The sequence below is a fragment of the Rhodnius prolixus genome, unplaced genomic scaffold (genome assembly GCF_049639745.1).
Source record: "Rhodnius prolixus isolate KJV_2025 unplaced genomic scaffold, Rpr scaffold_1, whole genome shotgun sequence".
NCBI classification, from domain to species: domain Eukaryota; kingdom Metazoa; phylum Arthropoda; class Insecta; order Hemiptera; family Reduviidae; genus Rhodnius; species Rhodnius prolixus.
In genome coordinates this window covers 18979682-19004186 of record NW_027411581.1, presented here as the reverse complement: position 1 = coordinate 19004186, position 24505 = coordinate 18979682, and the positions used below count along the sequence as shown (strand labels likewise).

The 24505-nt window shown below is 31.7% G+C and overlaps 3 protein-coding genes across 13 annotated transcripts in view; all 3 read right to left on the bottom strand.

Annotated features, from left to right (window-relative positions):
* Window positions 1–177: 177 nt before the first annotated feature.
* On the bottom strand, window positions 178–8510 carry LOC141456895 (popeye domain-containing protein 1-like). Of its 2 annotated transcripts, none has more exons than XM_074133280.1 (8): window positions 8389–8510; window positions 8047–8141; window positions 7496–7755; window positions 5489–5815; window positions 4410–4518; window positions 4172–4283; window positions 3193–3417; window positions 178–3046 (listed from the first exon to the last, which is right to left on the bottom strand). In XM_074133280.1, the coding sequence occupies exons 3-8, from the start codon at window positions 7702–7704 to the stop codon at window positions 2853–2855; spliced, it is 1176 nt and encodes a 391-aa protein (XP_073989381.1). In that variant the 5' UTR covers window positions 7705–7755; window positions 8047–8141; window positions 8389–8510; the 3' UTR covers window positions 178–2852. The 2 variants fall into 2 exon arrangements, with proteins under 2 accessions (XP_073989381.1, XP_073989373.1); XM_074133272.1 differs by having other exon boundaries at window positions 8325–8462.
* A 299-nt stretch (window positions 8511–8809) lies between these two features.
* On the bottom strand, window positions 8810–13627 carry LOC141456891 (popeye domain-containing protein 3-like). The gene is made up of 8 exons (XM_074133258.1): window positions 13507–13627; window positions 13224–13344; window positions 12581–12718; window positions 12323–12504; window positions 11979–12215; window positions 11758–11910; window positions 11269–11422; window positions 8810–9081 (listed from the first exon to the last, which is right to left on the bottom strand). Exons 1-8 carry the CDS (start codon window positions 13537–13539, stop codon window positions 8897–8899), a joined length of 1203 nt encoding a protein of 400 aa, XP_073989359.1. The 5' UTR covers window positions 13540–13627; the 3' UTR covers window positions 8810–8896.
* Window positions 13628–16378: 2751 nt separating this feature from the next.
* The window catches only part of LOC141456848 (uncharacterized), a 74087-nt gene continuing 65960 nt past the window's right edge, over window positions 16379–24505 (bottom strand). For 8 of the 10 annotated variants that reach the window (XM_074133181.1, XM_074133208.1, XM_074133190.1 and 5 more), the window contains 7 exons: window positions 24257–24301; window positions 19903–21258; window positions 19353–19613; window positions 18676–18738; window positions 18156–18227; window positions 17716–17769; window positions 16379–17118 (listed from right to left, as the gene is read on the bottom strand). In XM_074133181.1, coding sequence (XP_073989282.1) covers window positions 16652–17118; window positions 17716–17769; window positions 18156–18227; window positions 18676–18738; window positions 19353–19613; window positions 19903–21258; window positions 24257–24301 — 2318 coding nt within the window. In that variant the 3' untranslated portion in view covers window positions 16379–16651. The remainder of the gene's footprint in view (window positions 17119–17715; window positions 17770–18155; window positions 18228–18675; window positions 18739–19352; window positions 19614–19902; window positions 21259–24256; window positions 24302–24505) is intronic. The other 2 variants (XM_074133244.1, XM_074133217.1) reach the window with 2 other exon arrangements.

Sequence of the window (24505 nt, the reverse complement as noted above, 5' to 3'; positions counted from 1 at the left end):
CAAGACACATGAACTGCGTCGACATGTGCTAGTTAAACATTTATTGGAGAAAAGGGAATAAATGCACTGTTAATTTAATATTAGTAAAAATGTAAGGAAGAGAGAGTAAAAAAAAATAAAATACATGACTTCATTAGGAAGGTTCCAAAAATAAAAAATTTAAAGTTCAGTTCAATATTTTTTCAATGTAAAAACAGAGAACATTTATTTATTTACTAGGAAATTTGGACACGTCATTATCATACAAGAAAACCAAACAGGATTCGCAGATAATCTAATTCTTTCTTGAGCATATATATAAATATTTATATTAATGTAGTATTTTGGACCCATTACATGTGCATCAATCAGGTATTTAGCATAATTATTAGTTCTGCCTAATTATCTGTTTAAAAAAAAAGAAGCCAATTTTCTATAATTAAATGTTGCCTCTGATAAAGCCTTAAATGATTTACTTTTCAGTATCGATTTTTATTATATTTTTAATAGTTTAAAAAATATATATAAATAAATTTAACGAATGAATAATACATACCTTTTTATTCAGAGGCATTTTTCTTTTAAAGTATGTGGGTGGCTCTTGGTATTTTTTATTTTATTTTTTTACATTCCGTGTTGGGACGTTAATAATCAGTGTTGTACAAATTTTTAGCTAAAACAAGGTTTAAAATAGGAGTGTTATAGATTAATTTATAATTGAATAAAGGTAACTTTTAATTTTCCTTTGTCCAGTATATAAGTTAAATCTAGAGGGTCAAACTACAATCACTTTCCAGCAGAAATACAGTATGTTTGTGATAATATAAAGCAGTTAATAATTATTGGTTAATGAAGTAATATATTTTTGTTTAAAGGCCAATAATTATTTTATGCAAAATCACAGATAAAGTGTGGATTTTCCATATTTATTACAATAAACATAATTCAAATGAAATAACTACACATTAACAATTAAATAATATACTTAATTAAAATTGATAATTTAATTCATATTAAACATCATCATGTTAACAAGCAAATCATTTAATGTAATGCAAATGTCTTAGGTTATGTTCTCTGGAAAAATAGTTAAAATTATACGTTAATATATCACTTAATACTTGTTACACAGCCTCAAAAGTATTTTAAAGGAATAAATCAACAAAGAATGTTTATTTACAAGTTAAATTAATGAAGCTTGAAGATAATAATATTTTCAATATTATTTATTTGTATATAGTTTTCATTTCTTTTCTTTTTCTTTCTTTTTTTTGTAGGAAAGAGGAGGAAAGGGTAAATATTAATTAACTATTGATCTGAATATCAATAGAATTTAGTGGAATTTTTTTTATTAAATCCAGTCTTTAGATTAATTTAAGGCATTATTTTGCAGTGATAGTTAATCAATAAATTTTATTTATTTTTTGTATGTTCTACTCGGCTTTCGTTGTAACCATGATCGATTCACTTATGCATTTTTTTTGTGTGTAAAATTAATTATAGCAACAGGAGTATAAAAAACTGTTATTTTACAATTTTGTATGATTCGTTCATTAATAAGCTATTCATTTTTATACAATCAACTACAAGAGGAAAACTTTTCTTTAATAGAATATTATCGCAAAAATTCAGTATCATTTTGAATAATTTTTTATTTATATTTCTTTTAAAAATAAAACGATTTTTTTTTTTATACATTTAATTTAAAAGAATTAAGGTATTTAGGGATGAATTTACTATTAATGAGCAGAGTTTTATTTTATATCCCAATAAATGGTAGGAAAATACATTTTGTGAATAAATAAATATATTTTATATTCCTGTCTATTGGTTTTTAAAAACTTAGGAACTGCTTTAAACATTTTATCAAATTTTTACTTAACTAAAAAAAAAAATGTATATGAAAGTAACAATGAAGCTAATGGTTAAAAATAAGAACATTAAAACATTATTGAAAACTACAATAATTTAATTTTCTTTTTTCTTTTTTTTTACAGCTTGTAAAATTTAGTCCATTTACAAGTACATAGATTATAAATAGGGTTCAAATTTAATACAGTCTTCTTAAACGCTTTTATGGGTTACCAGAGAACATTGTAACATGAAGTGGGAACATTAAAATATATATATATATATTTTTTTTTGTTTGTTTGTTCTTTGTACAACACTGAAGGTTATTGATAGTTTTTTTCGATTTTAAATTCTGTGTGACGATACCACAAAAAGAAAAACAAAATAAAACTGAAACATCGTCCTTTGATAAGATTATTATTGTACTATTGAGCTCAAATTACTTCAAGTCTGGCTCAACAACCCATTCTAAATAGATATTCAATATTAAACATAACATATAATACACCAAGGCACTCTATCTAATCGTCAATATATTCACTACACAATAACAATATCTTTTTGCATCCCCAGTAATTAATAATATATGTATATAAATAAAGTATATACAGATATTATATTGTACCGTCCATTCACTTAGCGTATATTGATTTTCAATTTAATTATACATTGATTGTTAATTCCCGAATATTTATACAAAAAGTTAATACTATTGTTTAATTACATTAATAAATATTTAGTTCATCACGTTTATTAAAAAAAGAGTAAAGTCTGTGGAAGACAAAAACATAAACAACGCTTAATTTATATCATTTTTTTTTGTAAAACAATAGAATTAAATAAAAAAAAAGTACTGAAAATTCTATAAAGGTTTACACAACTATACATATATAAATATATATACATCCAGCCAATAAAAATTATTGTAAATAAAAATATTTAAAAAATAAAAATAACATTTTAAAGGAAGCTCATTGTTACAGGTTCAAAAGAGGAAAACGTTCATTAGGTATAAATTCATGTCAAACATTACTTTCTTCAAATTTAACTTCTCTAGGTTTGCGGATACTGCTTTTAGCAGGAGTTACTGCAGAAGTAACAGGAAGTAAATTACCGACCGATGGTAAGGCTGAGGGAAATGGTGAACTCTCCAAAAATTGATTCGCTGTGACCGGTGGCCACCATTCATGTTGGGTAATTTGTAACGGTGATTCATCTAAAGTAATCAAAAGTAATTGTGGAAATAATCAGAAAAATTATAATTATAAAAATATTACACCTGCTTAGGTATTCTTTCCATGACTCTAGTGTTGTTACCTATTATAAAATAATAATAACAATAATTTTCTCTTTAATACTTACTATCTGAAAACAAAAGAGAATCAGTTTTCTCTCCAACTTGTTTACGCCATGCTACCGATTTAACATGACCTTTGGTACTTGTATTTACAGCATCTACAGATAATGACCTGGACATGACTCTACGAAAATGTTCGCATCCAGTAGGAGTCATATCTTTTCCTCCGTAGGCACCACTTAAGCCTACAGCTTCGTTTAACCAATAAAGTTTCTGCGTTATATCTTTACCTGTAAAAGGAAATTTTAAATAATATGTATGAATTTTGGATTTTTGTGGTGAGTACCAAATTTTGAGACTGACGGTAAAAGAAAATGATTCATTATTCTATTAGTTTTTGTACTTAGGCTAAGTCCAAAACCTACGCCAGCCTTCTGAGCCTATGTAGCAAACAATTACCCAAAGAAAAAATTAACAGTTGCTAAGCCGAGTCCAATCCAAATATTCAGTTACGGACTTAAGTCTCCTAAGATTTGAGTTCTTTAATCCTGAAAACCATTTATGTTACTATGATCCCCTAAAGTTACATGTAATGCGAAGATAACTAAAAAAATTCCAATATTCAAACAATTTTAAAATTAATTATCATACAGAATTCATGCAGGAGAATTTTAATAGATGTTTTAGCTCTTGATACTCTACTCTTTTACGATAAAAAAATGTTCCCGTATTTCTTTTCCTTTTATATTGTAATAAATAAAAATAAAGGTGCGTTAAAACTTGGCGCCACCCAATGTGCCGGCAATTGGGCAACCTTCTCTTTAAATGCAGACATCATGGTACTATCAAATAAGGGTTTTTGAGACTTTTAGTAAGTGAAAATTGTATGAACTACATTAAAAATAAGAGAAACAGGTATTGCTGTAGAGTTTAAACATGAAAATTATACCAAAGTCGAGTAAAAGATAAATTTTATTCCCTAACATTCACACTTCAAATATCAGAACAAATTAAGGGTTCCACATTAATATGAGATGAAATTACCTATTAAATTAGACAGTACAATTTTTAACGTAGGTCTGTGCCTAAGAACTCTTGCTAGTCTCAATTTAGGCCAACATAAATATAAGCTTTCTTCTTCTGCCGTAATAGTTACCTAGAAATGTAATGAATAAAATGTCAGAAATTATTTTAAAATGATTTATTTAGGATAAATCAATTTCACGATAGATAATTTGGAAATTCATAAATGGAAACAGAAGAAACAAATAATCATAATTACCTGAAACAGTTCGTCACTTGTAACGTGACCTGCTTCCCATTCCGGGGAATCAATAAACTGATAAGATGATATGTAATGAAGATGAATACTATCACATGTTACTTTTAGTCTAAAAAGGTAGGGAAAACAACGGTTACTACAGTACTTCTACAATTATACTACTACTTAACAAAATAGCTTAGGTTAAACGCGAGTATGCAATTAGAATTCTAATTTATTAGAACGGTCCCTTTCAAGAGAGAGGATTTTCGCGTATCTTTTGGAACTATTTCATCCCCCCGAAAAAGAGCTCTTTTATTACCTTAAAATGAAATCCCTGTTTTTCTAAATATCTGTCAAATGTAAACAACTTACCCGAAGTACAAAAGCCAGGTGCAAGAAGATGAACACTGCACCTACTGTACTGCAATGATAAAAATAATCTTCTTTTTTTTGGTAATTTTTCCTACTTTGTTTGAAATGCCCCCTCCCCCAGTCAAAAAATGGTTATATCATTAATTGTCTGTGTAGAAACAAAATAAATTAAAAATGAGAAATTCATTTCCAATTAATCTCGAACTTTATGTCAATTAAGAACTATAATGAATTATAAGTAGATTTCTTGAAAAAATTTTACTTAAGTTCTTTTTTCCGTGGTTTTATTTAAACTTTTTTAGGCCGATTTTACTTATTATTTACACTGTAACTATTTAAAAAAATTGTCTTTTTAGGGGCGAGGGTGAATTTTGGAAACCAATAATTTAATAACCCCTTTTATCAAGCTAGAACAAACTATGGGTAATCTATCTCCTTTGAACACTGTTAAGTTGTAAATGTGGTTTAAAAATTCTCTCGTTTATACAGTTATATCGATTAGATCTTAAAATTGTAGAATGAGAAAGGTTTGGGTTTCTGGTCAAAATTGTTTATCTCTTATTTTTATTTTAATTAATTTTTTATGTATGACTGCAGCATTCAAAAAAGGTAAAAGAAAGGAAGATAATAATAAATAGAAAAGTACACTTCAGGAATATTCTAATTGTCAACAGAAAGTTTTAGATAGTCTTCTTTATAAAATAAATAAATATCGATTCACTTACTTTCCTTTTAATAATATAGATAATCGTTCATCAGCGTTGGTCACCTCTTCTACGGCATATGCATCGCCTGGATCTAACAACAAAACACTAGCTTCTCTAGTAAGCTCTTTAAAATGCTTTTTTGACACTTTTAATGGGCTGAACATTCTAACATAAAGCTCTGTAAGCTCTGGTGAAAGTGAAGGAGGTGTAAGTCGTACAAATAATGCAAATGTGTGCACTAAATTTAGGAGACCCAATACTGTTGACCAAATAACTATATCTCCTGAGCAGAAATACACTCCTGACCACACTGCTTGAACAAAGAATCCAGCAGTGAGCAATGACCTAAAATGCAAAATAAACATTTAAATGTTTATTGATGTTATTTGATGCTACCTTAAAATAGTTAAAGTAGTTGGATGGAAACAAAAATTTAAATGAAAGAAAGATGAATTGCTTAGAGGTTGTTTCTTAAAATATCTCCTTCTACTAAGAATTGTACTCATGTCCTCGATATCGACTTTCAGTCAAATAAAACCATGAATTAAAAAAAATGTAAATGTTTTTTAAAAAAAATGTCTAAATGCATATAAACTTTGAGCATATTACTACATATGTAAAAAAAAAAATAATCTATAATCAAAAGATTGTAGAAATTTAAGTAACAAAATTCCTAAAATTGTTCTTATTATGTTATAATTGTGTTTTATTCTTCTTCTTAGGTTGTGCAAGGACAGTCTAAAGGAAACATAAGAGAGTCCCAACTAAAAATAGTTAGGCTCACCTAACCGAAAGCTTTAGAAAAATATAACTCATCCATAACACAAACGAAAAATTTCATTATTTCCCAACAATACTAACAAAATATATACATAAGTATATGCACAGTCATGCAAAATTAAAAAATTAAAAATTTTCATTCAACTGAACTAAGTAGACTAACATTAAGTTACATTTTGCTGTAACAAATTAATGAAGATAAATAAGTAACTCTTGCTATAAATCATAATTACCACAACTTCTTTTTTTATCATAATCTTAATTTTCGTCAAATCTTTGAATTTCACTCTATTTCAACAGCGACTTATTATGTATGTACCTAATTCGCTGCAAAGCATGTTCATGGAAATTTGAGGGATGGAATTCTTTCCCTTAAGAGTTGTGAAAGAGACCTCATTCCTTTCTTTATACGTTTTATTTTGGTCTGAATGTGTTTTTTATTTTCATTTTTTATACCCCTAAAGGTAAAAAATTTTAAAAGGTTTTGTTCGGATGTCAATTATAGATTAGTAGCTTACAATTCAATTTCGTTGTTTATCTTATGCCTCTATTATTTAACTTTATGAAATCACAATTTTTTTTTTTTTTGAAAATAATATTTTCTTAATTCTCAACCTTTTTAGTCACTACTGAGTGAGATTACGAGTTTGTAAATCGTGGAATTTGATATAATACACTTTAATATTCTTCCTTGCAAAAACGTTCTAATATTTTGCCACATAAACAACTGAGAAGTCTTGCTGAGTATTTCTAAAGTAATGGAAGACTAATAATGTATTACTGTTATTGTTATATTACTACTATGAAAGCGCAGTAAACACAAAAATAAATTCAAAAGAATTTACTATAAGATTCTTTTCCAAAACTCGAAGAGGATAAATTTAAAAAGAAATGCGATTTACATTTCTATTCAACAACTCCCAGCTATTGTATTTAAATGTTAAGTTCATGCTTTGTAAACCTGTTAGGTGAAAAGATTAACTAATAATTTGAATATACATATGTATGTTAAGACGATTCACTTTATAAATGTAATGAAAGTAACTAAAATAAATGAATATTCACTTGCACGATTATTGTTTTATTAAATGAGTGAAATTAGAAAAAACTTCTTAGAATAAAATTGCTTATCTACTGAAATTTTTTTCATGAACTTATCTTTCATAAATTCTCAAAAAATATACATATATATATAATTCATTTCATCCGACTATCGAAAGAGAAAAAAAACAACCAAAAACATACCTAAGTATAATAATTCCTTGCTTATAACTCCTTGGCACTAAGAAAGCAGCTGCGAAGAAAAAATTTGATAACTGGAAAAGATTATGTTGAGCAGGTTCCCATACACCACAAGACTGCGGTGGAATAGTATTTTCAGGCGAGTATGTTGAATTAACGTCCAAAAATAAATTTGTACAATTTTCCTCCAATAACAGGCTACAATTCTCCATGGTGCAATCGCACACTCTGTTTCCCACCCATAGCACTTACACCTGACTATCCTGGAAATAAAAAATAATAATTAAGCTTCTAAAAATTGATATACAAAGAATATGTATCTGACTAGTCACTGCTGTAGTTGTGTTTCATTATCAATATAAGATAATAATGTAGTTTTCACTATAGATGAGTACATTTACAGCAGCATGTAAATTACAAGATGAAAATGCTAAGTTGAAGGCAACAGTTCGATACTAATAATACGATCCTCAAAAACAATTTGTGAAATTCAAAGAATTAAGATTAAATTTATGTTATTATTTATATTATATAATTATGTTTGTGTTACTTACCTCATGTCCAATCATGTAACATATTTATTAAAGCCAGTTTTTATTAAAACGAATATATCTTTTCCAACCATTCAATTTAAGCATATCTATCTAATCTGAAATTGTTAGAATCATAATTATATTAAAAAAAATATATACAATTTTTTAACAAATATTTCAAACTTAAGCTAAGAAAACATAAATGAAGGTGAATTAACCAACGGTTATCCTTTTCATAATGAATACATGACAAGATAATATAGGTCACTTAACTATCTGGTATTATCTTTACTACTTACATTTATTTAAGTCTGAGACCAATACTTATAATCAAAACCTTTTTTATTCTATATAAATACTTACGACGAATACTTAAGAATAACGTTGGAGATGGATAATAACAAAGGGTTAGCCATTGAAATGTGAACTTGCCCCTCCCAAGTGGGCAAAAATCAATAATCACTCCCATACAATCACCACTATTTATTGCACCATAGTAAGAAGCTGTAGCTTTTTATTATTATTTTTTTAAGTGCAATAAGGGCTTAAAGCATGAATATTAATTAATATTGAGGGGTTATACGTTGAACGTGTAATATACTGTGGTTAACAAATCGAAAAAGAAGTTTTCCAGCAATTTGCTGAGCAATAATTGTAACTTTACATAATCTTCCAAGAAGTTAATAAATTTACTTAAACTTCAACATAATACTTCTGATCTGATTTTCTTTTTGTCTTCAAAATAATTTGAATACCTTAGGAAGGACAAATGAAGGAAAAAATAATAGATTTTTCTTTTATTAAAATGTATTAGTAAATATCATGAAAGACAATTTGATACAAATTTCATAACAACTTCAAAGTGATGCTATTAGCTATCAACTACTTCACAGCTATGATATTTCGATGATGATTCTAACCACGATTCCACTTCATTGCTTGAAGCTAAATCTTCATTTGAAGGCATTTCACTCATTGGTACATGTTCTATTACCCTCCCATTTGGTACTACAGGAACGTTTTTTTCTTTACATAAATGTTCTCTGCTGTTATACACTAAAAAAAATATATTCATTAAATTTACAACGAACGTGAGTAAATATATAAAGTTTACAAATAAAGTGAAGCTTATTATTTCTGGCAGGCTTTAAGTCCTACTAACGATACCTAAGTCGTGGGCAGAGGCGAATACCTTACGTTCTTTACTATAAAATTAAACTTGGAGCTATGAGCATAAATGTTCAATGATTAAATAGATTTTAAAAGAGATTATACCAAAAATAAATTAAAAAATCTATGGAACTTGTTTTGCAACAAAATCTGCGATCCTAGGTATATGAATACAATGTTTTTTATCCTCTTAACAAAGAGATGTATGACTATTATTTTTTTCATACTCAAGATATTATTAAAGGTTGACGTGGGCACGTCAACATAATTTTGTTTGATTTCACTTACATAAAAAAAAAAAAATTGAAATTCTAAGCAATAATGATCCCCTAATTGAATCAAACCGGAAAATGGATTGCTAGACAAACAGGGCAATCACTTTCATAGCTTTTTTTAAAAATGTTTTCTACGTGTGGGTAGAATTAGTTAAAATCATACTTTTAGCAATTAAAAAAACTTTCAATTGATGAGTTAACTATACAAAGTAACAGGAATATTTATTCATGTCCTTAACAAATAAGAAAAATAAATCTTAGAATATCATCTCATTTCTTTTAATGTAATACTTAATTCAGTACTTTCAATAATACTGACCCAGAAGAGATAAATTATATTGCTCGTCCGTGAGACGAGACTTTCTTAAGTCTTGATGAAAACTTGTAAATCGTACAAACCCCATACTTATAAGGATTGTATACAAGTACATATAAAGAGATTGAAAAATCTCAAAAATAATTCACAGAAAGTGAAGTTATTCTATCAACTTTATTTTCGAAAAACATTTAACTTAAAAATTTGAGATTCGGTCGTTATTCTTGTGCTCTCCTTTGTTCAGTTCTAATTGTCAGGGTTTCTAAAAAATAAAGGAGCATATATTGTTGCTCTTAAAAATATATATTCTGTTAATAGCAGAACTATATGTAATGATAATTGCAGTTGAGTGTAAGCTTAGCTCTCCCTGAGTCTGCAAATATAATTTTCTCAGATAATTATTCAAAATATAGTAACTCAAATAAAAATCCTTATAATTCCTTGAGTAGTCTGAAAAATGGGCAGTATTACTTAACTTTACACAACAATAATTAAGATAGTGAACTACTCATAAAAAACAGTTATTCAGTAATTTTATAAAATAGTAAGAGTAATAGTATTTTAAGGTCATCAGAATGAAGATTGTTGAATAGTTCCTATGAATGTTATTACGAGTTGCTTTGAGATCAGATTTTAAGCGTTGTACCCCCCCCCCCCCAGAATTATTGAATTATCTACAAAACTAGAGTTTCAATTCAATTAGAAAAGGAAAAAAATGTAAGTATGGCAAACAAAAAAGTGGTTTAACAAAACTTATGAAGAAGTGCATTGCCATGCTTTGACTTTGCTTAGTGTAAGACAACGAAGAATTGACTTTGCTTAACAAAATTGTTGATTATTCGTCGAAAAAACTTCTTCACTTAATAATTTGCTAGAGCGTAATAAATGTTGATGGCTCTTAGATTTTCTCTTCCTGGGAGCTAAAACTCTCTATAATGAGAGTAAACAGTCCGGAGGCCGGCAGTGAAAGAAAAAAGTTTCGGGTACCAATGTTCCCAGATTGTATTTTTTTTCTTTTAAAAAAAGGACGGTTGAAAATCCTAAACCTGTTAGAAGAAAAACTAACATATTCCACTTACAATCCAATTTGAAGAAAACAACAATTAGCACTGCAAAAGTAAAAGTAATTTGAACGTTTTGAGACTTTCAAATATCTATCAACTGAGAAAAATATTAACGATGGACCACTAAAGCACAAGCGTTTGTGAGAAAATGGAGGGACTTGCAAAAGTGGACCTCATAATGTTAACTTGTCTATTGAGTTATCATGATAGATTACCAATAAATAAATAATAGCACAATTTATTTAAAGCCAGAATTTCGTGATTAAAATATAACTGAAATTATGATTTACTATTCAGTCAACTAGCTAACTTATTTACTACTATTCTTACATTACACTAATTCTTACCACTACACATTTTTTCCTAAGCATAAAGTATGATAATTTTGTGTTTAACCTAATTCTAAATTAATTAATACCTGATTCAGGAGAATTAGGTAACGACCCAGATAATACTGTAGTGTGTTTTTTAATTGCTTTGAATGTTGGACTTTTATGATCTCCTGCTGAAGTCAAAGATGAAGTAATACTGGGTAATCTGATATCTAAATGGTAACCTTTTTCAGTAACTATCTGCAAATCAATATATAATAAATATTGTATAAACTTTTCTACAGTTTTCACAAAGAGTTCCTAAGATATAGACAACCTTTATACAACTGCCCTACCGGACAGTTTTAATTCACAAATTTATAGAAATAAGTCTCACTTCACAGCTGACAAATGTTCCTTAAACATGATTTACGCACAATTAATACAAAATAAATAAAGAAAAAGAAGGAAAAAAATAAGTTATTTACATATTAGCCGTTTCCAATTTTTCAAGATCCGAATAGAAAAGACATTATTTAAAAACATTATTACCTGCTGTCGTTAGAAAGGGAACATCTACTTTATTATTTACTTACTTTATTATTCATAGCATAAAGTTTTGTTGTTATATCTCGAGCTATTAAAATTGACATTACAGTAGCCAAATATGTTTCTTTTGCAAATAAATATTCAAGAGAAGTCCTCTGCCAATAGAGATATCTGCAGGATGTTGCAGCAACTATGGACACCTGACGAAATAAATTATATTTTAATTAATTTTTAAATAAATCAAATTTGATGTCTTAAAGCATCTTACCTTAAATTTATCATCCATATTAGCTCTACTTTCAAATTCGGGTGAATCTAAAAATTCACAAGCCAATATAGGATGTAGGAAATGACTATCACAAAGAACATTTAATTTTCCAGAAAGAAGTAATGCTAATCTATCAGTTCTTGTTAGATTTTGTAGTGCATATGCCTCTCCGGCATGTAATGACATTATCTGAGCCATTTCATTTCCAATCAGTTTTTTAAATTGAATCCTAGAAACCTATTTAAAAAGAAAAAAAAGAATATTACATACATCAATAATGTCATTTTTTGTTAAGATTATGCTGGTGAATATTAAGATAAGAATTAAAATACACAAAAAAATACCTTAAATGGTGCGAAAAGTGTATGATACGCTTCTTCAAGTTCAGGATCAAATTTGACTGGTCTTAATTGATACAAAAGAAATACCAATTGACATAAATTAATGAATGTATAACTAAGATTCCAGAAAAATATATCAGGGGCACAAACAACAATCCATGCCCAAGCTGTGAATATGAAGAATCCTAAAAAGTAGAAGTGTAGTTTTAAAACATATTTTATCGTTAAGTAAAGAGATTCCTTAAATAATTGAAAATTGACCTAATACTAGAGCTCCATGCATAAAAATAATTCCTTTCTTAGTTGAGGGCACAGAATAAGAAATTAAAAAACAGGCGTTTGCTAACTGAAACATTAGATGTTGAGGTGATCTCCAGTTTTCACACCAACCAAGGCTTCCTAAAACAATATTGCCTGAATTTATAAAACAAAAATCGATTGTAAACAAATTTGTGAAACTAATTTCTAATTACTTCTGTAAGATATCATTAACTCAGAAAATCAAAATGTAAACGCTTTTTAAGGCCTAAGATAATTTAAATTGGATTATAAATGTATTTAGTGATAGAAGTATTGTGAACTTGGACAAGTAACTAAATTGTAGGTGCTTATCAAATTAAGAACATCCATCCCTATAACGAGAACCATTTACACTCTAACAATTTTTCTTACTCTGTTTATCTTATCTTGAAAAAGCAACCAAAAGTGCAAGCCTCACAACTGGAGTAAACTTCTTAAGATATCTAATTTACTAGATATACTAAAGCATACAATAATCGGAGTTGGAATATCTACAATTCATTTTTAAAACAACTGCCTCATCAATAGATAATAAAACTAGTTAAGTTTACACTAGGAAGTTAGTGTAAATGCTGTACTATTATAATGACAGTTCTGAACTAACCTGTTCCCAAATGAGTACTGGAATTGAAAAACCTTTCTTGCTCAGTTGTATTGATGTCAGCGAGTATTTGATCAATTTTTGCACTTCGAAGCTGTAGCCCAGTACCTTCCGACATTGTTCTCTATAAGTTAGTCAAAAATCAGATATCTCAATTAGAAACTTGATAACTTGGAACTGTTAATCTTCAGAAAACTAAGTTTGGTCTTTAAAATCTCCCCCAAAAAAGAGAATGGGACTACTTAAAAATTGTATTACGGACAGAAAATAATGCCATTTTACTTGCATTTTTAGGAAATAACTCAGTTAACTTGGGCATTAGCACAGACCTCACAATGTGAAAATGAAAACAATTATATTGATTTTCTAAATGCGTTCAGTTTTTAGAAGCATCCAAGAGATGGCATTTGTGTTACATTATTGCATTGCTAGCTGACATGTTAAAATATAAGCTACACATTTTTATTTTTGAAAATTTAAATCACAAAGATAATGTATAGGATAGGGTAAAAAATGCTACTGAAACATTATGTATAGTTTTAATAACGAAGTTGATATTCTAAGGCTGATAACGTTGCAGACTTTTCATTGCACAGCCGGTGGTCGGGTGGAGTTCTCTTGTACAAATATTATTTCTTACTTTTAATTAATTTTAAAATAATGTTCTTTTATTAAGTGTATCCATTTATTAAATCAATTTAGATTACTGAGATTAACTAATGCTATTTTATTGACTCCGGCTACAATCCTATCACAAATATTGACAGATCAAAATAATCATCCATGTGTTCTAGGAGATTATAAACAGTTACACTAAATAAAACGAACTATGAAAGTCAATTTGAACCTCCATCTCTTAAACCACGTATACAATGGTAAAAAATAGGAATGAAGGCTTCTTGTGGTTATTATAAAATCTCTTTGAGGAGACAAGATTACTGTATTATCAAATATGTAGTAAAAATTTGGGTATGGTAAATACGGCAAAAATAGATGGCTTTTTGAGGCACAGAAGAGCTCATGAACCTCATGCCTCAGGATAGATAGTTGAATTTTGTAGGATAGTTTTCTATGAGTTTTATTCCTAAGTGATTTGTAGTCAATCGTAAGTAAATAGTGCGTATATCTGTGAAATTAGGTGTCCTCTTATGATCGGAGCAGAATGTTGGCAAGTAGAAGGGTTTGTCAGGAGATATAAAGCCATAGTTTTGAGAGAAAGAATATTATTGAGAGAATGTCCACAAGGATAGGAAGTTCAGCACCATCACTGCTGGTGTTTCTGAACCAGCGGCCGATGAACGTGGACCAAGAGTCTGCAGAAATGCATTTCGGGATATGATTTATCTGGAGAAAAGTATTACTTACTTGTTGTTTTGGTAATGAGAGCAATATTCCATGTACAAGTTCGTCTAGTTCGATTCTATGACTCGTAGCGTTCCAAAGCAGAATAGCCAAAGGATTGTTTAAACAGTTCATTTTGTAAGGCTATGAAGAAGTTCACAAATCAGTTGTTCAAAAATTTAATGAGAGGGGCGAAAAGAGATTCCATTTTGTTAAGTGAAAAGAAGGTTCTCTTTTCTGGCTCTCTTTCCACTCTTTGAAACTGCAGTGATAAGCACACTCGCAATCTTTTTACTTCCTAACAGAGTGCATAAATCCTCGGGTGGATTTGAAGAGTTTGTGCACTGAGTCCATAAGGTGTCCAAGTGAGTTTGACACTGTGGGAATTATGTTCCCTTGCCTCTTGCACTAATCTATTTTCTATCCTACCAACCTTATAATTGTATTATGAATATGCTATAGTCCTATACTTAGAAACAACTTTATTTTTCGCAGATGAGAAATTCAAATCCAAGAGTAAAGAAAAAAGTAATTCTCTGAGTAGTTTGCCTTACGTTTGAGTCAGTCCTCACTTTGACATCTGGAACCTCTACTTCATTTTTTAGTTCTTCTCGAGGAATCGATGAGTGTAGGTGTCTGAAAACCAATCTAAATTTTTTTTGTAGTTACAACTGATGAGAATAATATTCCACTTTTTTTGTTTCTTGGAAATAGGATAATGAGCGCTTTTGAAGCCTAAAGTTTTCTATTTATTTACTTTTTCATTTGCAAGGAAAAGTATCTTGGTCAGTGATTGTTTTCAGTTTTTTGTTAAAGGTAATAAAATTTGTATATTCATAGACCTACTCGTATTTTTAGATTGTGTACCATTTATTGGGTAGTAAATGAAATTCATTTGGGGCATCAAAATTCGAAATGTAAAGTTCTTGTGGCTGAGGAGCATATTGCTATTTTGTTGTCCTTTACGGTTAGATAAAGTAACTTTTCTTTCAAATTTTACCATTTTGCGAGATAAAGTTTAGTTAAACGGACCCCACGGCCTTTCAAGTCTCTTGGTCTAAAAAGGGTAACAGATAGAAATATGTACTCTTAGAAATTTAAGAGCGGTTTGACACTATCGGATATTTCAGCACCATGGAAAAAGGCTAGAATGATCTTCATCCCGAAAGTCGAAAAGAACCACTCCCCCGAGATCTAGTCTTATTTGCCTAATCTTTTTCTTTTTTATGAGATCACAGACAATTTCTTAAGAGCAGGCGTGCCTTTGAAATAAGTAATAAGGACGAAAAGAGGTGGACTCTTCTCCTGAAACATCTCAGTTTTTTGGTTTCACTTTGATCCATGGTTTAAACCAATAGAGAACGTATTTAATATTTATATTTTTTGCATCAAATGACCGAAAGTGATCCTTCCACCACTCTGGATGTTCAGTCTCCAGAACCTAGTAATCATTAGCGTCCCATTGTTTAAATAGCCTAAACAATATAAATCCAAAGTTTTATGTACAGAGTAAATATAAGCAGATTACTTAATAGAAAAACATTTCTAAAATATAGTTTTTTGTGGGTTCTAAAAAAGTTCCATCTTTAAGCTCTCCTGCAATGTGTCTCAATTCTACATTTGCATTACCTTTTTGGTTTCTAATTTTTTCATTTAAATTTCTCTTCCTTCATTTTCTGTAACTACTATTTCAGATCTCTATTTCAAATGTTGCAGTACGAAACCATTCGCGTCTTTCCACCCTTAGTACCATAAAATGGGGGAATAATAGAAATATAGTTATTAGGCAAGGAATAGTTCGGAATAAATAAGAACAGTTTTTATTACAAAATTTATTAACATAAATTACTAGTAAAAAAAAGAAAAACTTGTACAAAAACCATGGACGCTCCAATAAAAAAAATGTCTGTTTAAATAAAATACAATCACAATGACGTAGTACAGTTTCGATGTTACAAAAAATTTGTTTATAACACGTAAACGACAAGGTGGCTATCCATTAGTAATGACATGCAGGCTTTATTCAATAAAGCTACGCAGTATGGCACGCATGGCACAACTGATGGACGGGCACATGCTTCAAACGAAAACTAATTTAATAAACGTTTGTTAACGACTTTTCTCACACGAATTTTAGGATTTATTTTTGCTCCATATTCAAAGGGAAGTACACTATCTAATGTATATTTATGATCACCACGACTTTGTCTTCTGTAAAATACAGACGGAGAACTACTAGCATCACACTGACTACATTGATACGGGACTGTTACTGCTGATGGGAACATTGGTTGAACTTCTTGAGCATTTGTTGAATTTCCTGGACAATAGGGATAAAAGACTACTGGTATGTAACCAATTACAGCATTAGGTGGTATATTAGGTGGCAGTTGAGGTGGCGATGGTGGTACGGAAGAGCTTTCTGTACCATTTGGGGAAACAAGATAACATGGACAAGAGCCAGGACTAGGTACAATGGGCAATGGGTATGTAATAACTGTAACTGATGGGCTTGTTTCACCAGGTTGTCCGGGATGACCTGGGTATCCGGGTGATCCTGAAAAAAAAAAATTATTGTTATATTAGGTAGTAATTTATATTTTATGGATGATTTATTTCATGCCCTATATTTATTATTGGTTTTTCAATAAATTTATTTTTATTACATATAAAATAATTTTATTAACTGATTTGCCAAAAATCCGAATGGTAAGTTAAAATTTTATTCAATGTTTCCTACTGTTTTTTTTAAATTTATTTTCTTTTTTAAACTGATGAATAATTGAATACTTTCAATGTTTGACTGGACCCAAAAATATTAAATTTTCCAAAACGTCTAACGTTTTGGAACTCTGGCCCCAGCCAAACATTGAAGTATGAATGTTTGTTAGTTTATTTATTTATTTTTTTTTACATAAATTTATATTTGTGAATTAGTGTACTACTTTTGTATTTATTTTAGCCCAGTCTCTGAAAAAGTCATTAAATTTGCCAAAACGTTTTTAAATACGATTTGTTTCTAATTTATAACTGCTCCTTAATAATCAAGATATTAGGTTGCTAACAGAACCATTATTCAAAGTATGGTTAAAGAAGGGAATTAATTGCACAATAAAAATTGACAGATTGTTGAAGAGAAGACAATTTTTGTTACCTGGTCTACCGGGCTGTCCTGGTTGGCCAGGTTGTCCTGGATGTCCGGGTTGACCTGAAATTAGCAATAAATGAACTTATAATAACAACTTTTGCTAATTTTTTATTATTATTTGTATGGGGGCCTGGATCTTTATTAAAAACTCATATATTACTTATTAATATTTTTTACGCGTATTAATATAATTTGAAGTGCTCATGAGTGAGGAATTCGCCATAATTAGGGGCCACACTAGTTACCTATCATTTATATTAGAGGCTTACTCGTGCATCTCCTCAAAAAGTTAGAGAGCATCAGAACCCACAAAATCAAATTATATTCATTCCGAGGTTACTTATTACCCAAAATAAAATAATTTATTCATTTATTGTTAGATAATTTACTGATAAATTATTTCCCACTTCGATTCTTTATTTATTGATAATTAGAATATAAGTTACCTGGTCCACCGGGCTGTCCTGGCTGGCCAGGTCCTCCTGGATGAGCTGGCTGACTTGGTTGTCCTGGGTATCCTGATTAAGATTTGAATAATTCATATTAGTTTCCTGCGTATATAATGAATCCAATTTCTTTAGGAGGGCTATATTTTTACCAACCAATGGGCAGAGGTGGATAGCTAACATATGTACTTAACTAGAAATTTCTCATATTGATACAATAACAAAAACCAAAGATGGTGATGAGCGAGAGTGAACTGAGAACTGCAATGCATATTACTTTTGCGTACTCGCCTCTAATCGCTGCTGCCTTGTCGGTTCACCCGCACTATTTTATATATAAATATAAAATATATATAATATAAATATAAAATATTATATATATATAATGTGTGTGTGTGTGTGTGTGTGTGTGAGCATTTGGATTTACTTAATAATTACCATTAAATTGCTGTGCGTAATAAGTAATTAAACATTTTAGAAACTTATATTATAAGAGTGAATGAGTTAAGTAAAGTTTTACCTGGTCTCCCAGGTTGGCCAGGCTGTCCTGGTTGGCCAGGTTGTCCAGGATATCCTGGTTGACCTGATTTAGCATAATATTACTTTAATATCTTTTTTGTATCTATAAGACGTCACAAATATTTTGTAGATGTTTACAGTAAACTGATTGTACTAAATTTATATAAATAAAAATAATAATCATAATGTAGAAAATAAACTGCGCCTTAAAAAGTTTTTCAAGAAACGAATGGCATGCAGTCGTTTGTAATACCGGACCATGAGGTAGTGTATAATTGTCCTGACATTCTTATTACTGACTGCATACAAAATTGTTGATAGTGGTAAGACTTTGCGGAACCAAATTACCTCAGATGTTAACGCGACTAAAAATTACAAAATTAAAAATTTATTAATAGTCTGGCACTAATGACTGCAGTAGTAGATATGCAGAAAACAAATAATCAGCAGAAAAATCTACCCATTCTTAATCATAAATGTTTTGAGATTCAAAAAACGAAAGGATTGCCAAAAACAAAAACAGGAGGCAATGATACTCCCATAAAAAACTTAATTTGCAACGAAATTCCAATTTTCTCGGAGAAATACTCTGAGAGTGATCAAAAAAATCAAGTAAAATTAATAAGCTGGAAACGTTTGGCTTAAATAAAGTAGAATTGCGTAAAGCTCATGTTTTACCTGGCTGGGCGGGCCCGCTAGGGTAGCCTGGATGAGTCGGTTGACCAGGTTGTGCTGGGTATCCGGGTCTTCCTGGCTGGCCGGGTTGCCCTGGTTGGCCAGGAGCACCTGGATAGCCTGGCTGTGCTGGATGTCCTGGTTGCCCTGGTTGGCCAGGAGCACCTGGATAGCCTGGCTGTGCTGGATGTCCTGGCTGCCCTGGTTGGCCAGGAGCACCTGGATAGCCTGGCTGTGCTGGATGTCCTGGTTGCCCTGGCTGACCTAAAATTAAAATTTAATTTATTTTTAATTACAAAAAGAAAAAAAATATTTAAGCCGGAAGACAAGTTGTTTCCATGTTTGATATTTTGTCAAGTTGGTTACAATACATGACTTGCAAACCTAAGCAATAGTTATTCAGTCTGCCATTTTTTTATTATCATGACGTTGATCTCTTCCAAAATTGACACTGAATTTATTTTGTCCGGTAGGCTTAAGAAAGAATTTATAAGGCCTACTCAGAATTTTGAGTAGCTCTAAAGTTTATAAATTAATGTGAGCATTAATTTACCAGGTCTTCCTGGCTGTCCAGGCTCCCCAGATGATCCTGGATATCCTGGCCTACCTGGCTGGCCGGGACCACCTGGATATCCAGGCTGAGAAGGCTGACTTGGTTGGCTGGGCTGTCCCGGTTGTTGTGGTCCACTTGGATAGCCTGGTTGTGAAGGCTGTCCTGGATACCCTGGTCTTCCTGGTTGTCCTGGCCTACCTGGTTGTCCGGGTTGTCCAGGCCCTCCTGGATATCCTGGTTGAGCTGGTTGCCCTGGATATCCTGGCTGCCCTGGTCTTCCTGGTTGTCCGGGTTGTCCTGGGTATCCTGGTCTTCCTGGTTGGCTTGGTCCACTTGGTTGTCCTGGTTGGCTTGGTCCACCTGGTTGTCCCGGTTGTCCAGGCCCTCCTGGATATCCTGGTTGAGCTGGTTGACCTGGATATCCTGGCTGCCCTGGTCTTCCTGGTTGTCCGGGTTGTCCTGGGTATCCTGGTCTTCCTGGTTGGCTTGGCCCGCCTGGTTGTCCTGGTTGGCTTGGTCCACCTGGTTGTCCAGGCCCTCCTGGATATCCTGGTTGAGCTGGTTGACCTGGATATCCTGGCTGCCCTGGTCTTCCTGGTTGTCCGGGTTGTCCTGGGTATCCTGGTCTTCCTGGTTGGCTTGGCCCGCCTGGTTGTCCTGGTTGGCTTGGTCCACCTGGTTGTCCAGGCCCTCCTGGATATCCTGGCTGCCCTGGTCTTCCTGGTTGTCCGGGTTGTCCTGGGTATCCTGGTCTTCCTGGTTGGCTTGGTCCGCCTGGTTGTCCGGGTTGTCCTGGTTGCCCAGGCCCTCCTGGATATCCTGGTTGAGCTGGTTGACCTGGTTGCCCTGGATATCCTGGCTGCCCTGGTCTTCCTGGTTGTCCTGGGTATCCTGGTCTTCCTGGTTGGCTTGATCCGCCTGGTTGTCCGGGTTGTCCTGGTTGCCCAGGCCCTCCTGGATATCCTGGGTGAGCTGGTTGTCCTGGTCCTCCCGGATATCCAGGCTGCGATGGCTGTCCTGGTTGCCCTGGCTGCCCTGGGTATCCTGGTCTTCCTGGTTGTCCTGGTTGCCCAGGCCCTCCTGGATATCCTGGGTGAGCTGGTTGGCCTGGTCCACCCGGATATCCAGGCTGAGAAGGCTGTCCTGGTTGTTCTTGACCTGGATGTGAAGGCTGGCCAGGTTGTCCTGGATACCCTGGTCTTCCTGGTTGTCCTGGCCTGCCTGGTTGCCCTGGTCTTCCTGGTTGACCTGGTCCACCTGGATATCCAGGCTGACCTGGTTGGCTGGGATGTCCCGGTTGTCCTGGTCCACTTGGATATCCTGGATGTGAAGGTTGGCCAGGCTGTCCAGGATGTCCTAATTTTTATCAAAAATAAATTTAATTACTATTTTATAAATAAGTACACACTTGTGTATATTTAAATATACTATATGTAACCTAGTTGCGATTTCCTTTTAACTGTTTAAACTGTTTTTATCAAAAATTCTCAGTAACTTGCAAAGGATTAGAATATCATTGTGCTATTATGTAAAATGAGATGCCTTTCGATTGGAATGCTTGCTGTGTTAACCTTTTTTAACTTTCAGGAAAGTGTTGGTCATTTGAGCATGGTTTGGCGCAGTGGAAGAACCTGTTAAACGGTGAAAAGTTTCTGGGCTCCTAGTCCAGATGTAATGCCATTAAAATTAATGTTATTTTTCTTCTTAAATGTTCGGCCAAGAAGCTAATTTGCTACAAAAGAATGAAAATTCTATTGAAATTATACCATTTTGGAATGAAGAGATTGCTTCTTATTTTTTAAAAAAATTAATTTTTCTCTCAGCGACTCTCTCTCATTTATCTTCTACTCGAACTTCACATTTTACAACAAATTATTTTCTAGATCGAAATAATAAGAAATAAATTAAAATTAAGCATATTATAAAAACTTTTTGAAACTGATTTACTAATTTAACAAGGCTTTACTCCCTGGATTGAAGAAGATATGAGGGTCATTCCATGTCAAATCAACACAAAAAAAGACCATTTTTGACCTCACCATCTCGGATTTTCTTGAAATTTGGCACATGTGTACTATTGGTATAGACTTGAAAAAATATGAAATTTTACTGTGATATGTCAACTGGTTTATGAGTTACAGGGCTGTAAAGTTGCCAAAAATGGGCCGAAAAACAGGGAACCCCGTGTTTTTGAATTACTGTAGAAGCTTTCCTAAGTGAGCTACAGACTTGGGATTGGTGTCATTTTATAGCATATATAATGCCCTTTCCTGTGATATGCGACACCATATGGGTTAGGATTAATAAAGTTTGTTAAATTTAAATTTAAAATTTAAATTTTAAATTTTTTAAAAAGTACATATTTTAAAATTTTAAAATTAATTCTATGAATAGCTAATAGTGTTATGAATCACTGGGCAAAATATTAATTTGGGACGACAATGGCTTCATTGTTAAAAAAATTTAAGACTAAAGCTCCTTTTCATGGAAAATATATTTTAATAAAATTAAAGTAATAAATAAATTGAAAATAGTAATAATGAATCAATGAACCATAATTAATAATTATTAAGATTTAAAATATTGATTTTGAAATCATTTTTAGAATTAATAATTATGATTACAGTAATTATTCATATTAATTATAATATATTATTTTAATGAAATTATGCAGTTAATCAAATTATACAAAAATAATTCAATTCAATATCTTTGTTTAAGAACAGTCTTCTTTGGCTGAGATAACAGCCTCTTTAAGTTGGTTTAAGTCGGCAAAGGGCCTTGTGATGGCGTAGGGGGTTTGGTAAAGAGACTGGCAGCTCGTGCCAGTTTGCAACGACCCTATGGAAATCAAATCCAAACTTCACTACAACTTTTTGAGTGGGCAGTAGAAAACATCACCAACATAGACTTTGCATATTCAACCCAGGAAGACTATGTTGAATCTGAGTGTTTTTTAAAAAATCGGTTTGCTCAAGCATTGGCTATTAAAGGAACACAGCAATACCATGCTTTCATTCCCAGAAGTCAATCCAAAATATTGGTTAAAAACGTTTCTATGAAATCAGAAGCTTGCGAAGTTTCAAAATTCCCTGATAAACTAAAATTAGCCGACATATCAGGTTATATCAGTGTAGTCTATAAAGAAACTGGTGGCTTGGATATGTTTTAGAGAAAAATGAAGAACTTGATGAAGTAAAAGTAACTTTTCTTCATCCAGCTGGACCCTCTAAATTATCTCGTATCCAAGAAATGCTGATATTCTTTGGGTCTCAGTAGTGGATGTTTTGATAAAAATTGATCCTGTGACTCTGACAGGAAGAACTTACATATGTCCTTCTAGAAAGTGATGCATATCAAACAAATGAAGCCTTTTCAAGCTTAAAATAATAAAGAGATCCTATTACTTAACAGTATGTTTTACTTTGGACTTATTAGTGGAATTATTATTAGCATTATTATATTAACATGAATTCAGAGTTGAATTAATCGGATTGGAGCTTTAGACTTAATTTTTTTTAACAATGAAGCCATTGTCGTCCCAAATTAATATTTTGCCCAGTGATTCATAACACTATTAGCTATTCATAGAATTAATTTTAAAATTTTAAAATATGTACTTTTTAAAAAATTTAAAATTTAAATTTTAAATTTAAATTTAACAAACTTTATTAATCCTAACCCATATGGTGTCGCATATCACAGGAAAGGGCATTATATATGCTATAAAATGACACCAATCCCAAGTCTGTAGCTCACTTAGGAAAGCTTCTACAGTAATTCAAAAACACGGGGTTCCCTGTTTTTCGGCCCATTTTTGGCAACTTTACAGCCCTGTAACTCATAAACCAGTTGACATATCACAGTAAAATTTCATATTTTTCCAAGTCTATACCAATAGTACACATGTGCCAAATTTCAAGAAAATCCGAGATGGTGAGGTTCAGACCCCGTGTTGATTTGACATGGAATGACCCATGAGTAAAACTGTAAAGGGTGGTGGAAGATAAAATGGTATATTCTGTGAAATATTAGAGATGATTCAAATGGTTGAAGTTGGTAAGAATGTTTTGGTATTTAAATTGCTTAGAAAGTTCTAATCCCACGTTTAGATACTTCTTATTTGTAGTAAAAAAAATTGTATTAGTAAAGTATGTGCATCCACCTCGTCTTCAGCACTAATTGATGGACGTTAAGCGAATAAAATTAGCAATTACTATTTCTTTTTATTCGCATCTCACCTAGTTTATTGATCAGGCGTTCATGACTTTCAGCAGATTTGCCCAGCTACATACTTGGATAATAATTTATAATACTTAATTAAAATATAACCTAAAAAAAGAGATAATAATACCTGGTGCTCCTGGTTGTCCTGGTTGTCCAGGGTATCCTGATCCTCCTGTTTTTGAACAAAAAGCACTTCAAATTAAATGTCACAAATAGTTCGCAAGATTGTTTTTTTCCGCTGTTTTTCAGCAAATGATCGTTCAAAAATAAAAAATAAATAAATACATTGTTTAAAAATAAATACAAAATCTGTTTTGTATGCTAATTATGATTCTAATGGTTAAGCTAAAACTGAACAGCAAAATAAATCACTCGT

Bases quoted from the DNA above. Each gene is read 5' to 3' on its own strand.
- LOC141456891 (XM_074133258.1), bottom strand. From the start codon at position 13,539: ATGCCCAAGTTAACTGAGTTATTTCCTAAAAAT. The intron at 12,719-13,223 runs GTTAGTTCAGAA...ATATTGTTTTAG, and splicing joins CAGTACTCATTTGGGAACAG to GAAGCCTTGGTTGGTGTGAA. The intron at 11,911-11,978 runs GTAAGATGCTTT...TTATTTCGTCAG, and splicing joins ATATGGATGATAAATTTAAG to GTGTCCATAGTTGCTGCAAC.
- LOC141456895 (XM_074133280.1), bottom strand. From the start codon at position 7,704: ATGGAGAATTGTAGCCTGTTATTGGAGGAAAATTGTACAAATTTATTT. The intron at 4,519-5,488 runs GTAAGTGAATCG...CTACCTTTTTAG, and splicing joins TCTATATTATTAAAAGGAAA to ACTAAAAGTAACATGTGATA. The intron at 3,047-3,192 runs GTAAGTATTAAA...TGATTACTTTAG, and splicing joins TTCTCTTTTGTTTTCAGATA to ATGAATCACCGTTACAAATT.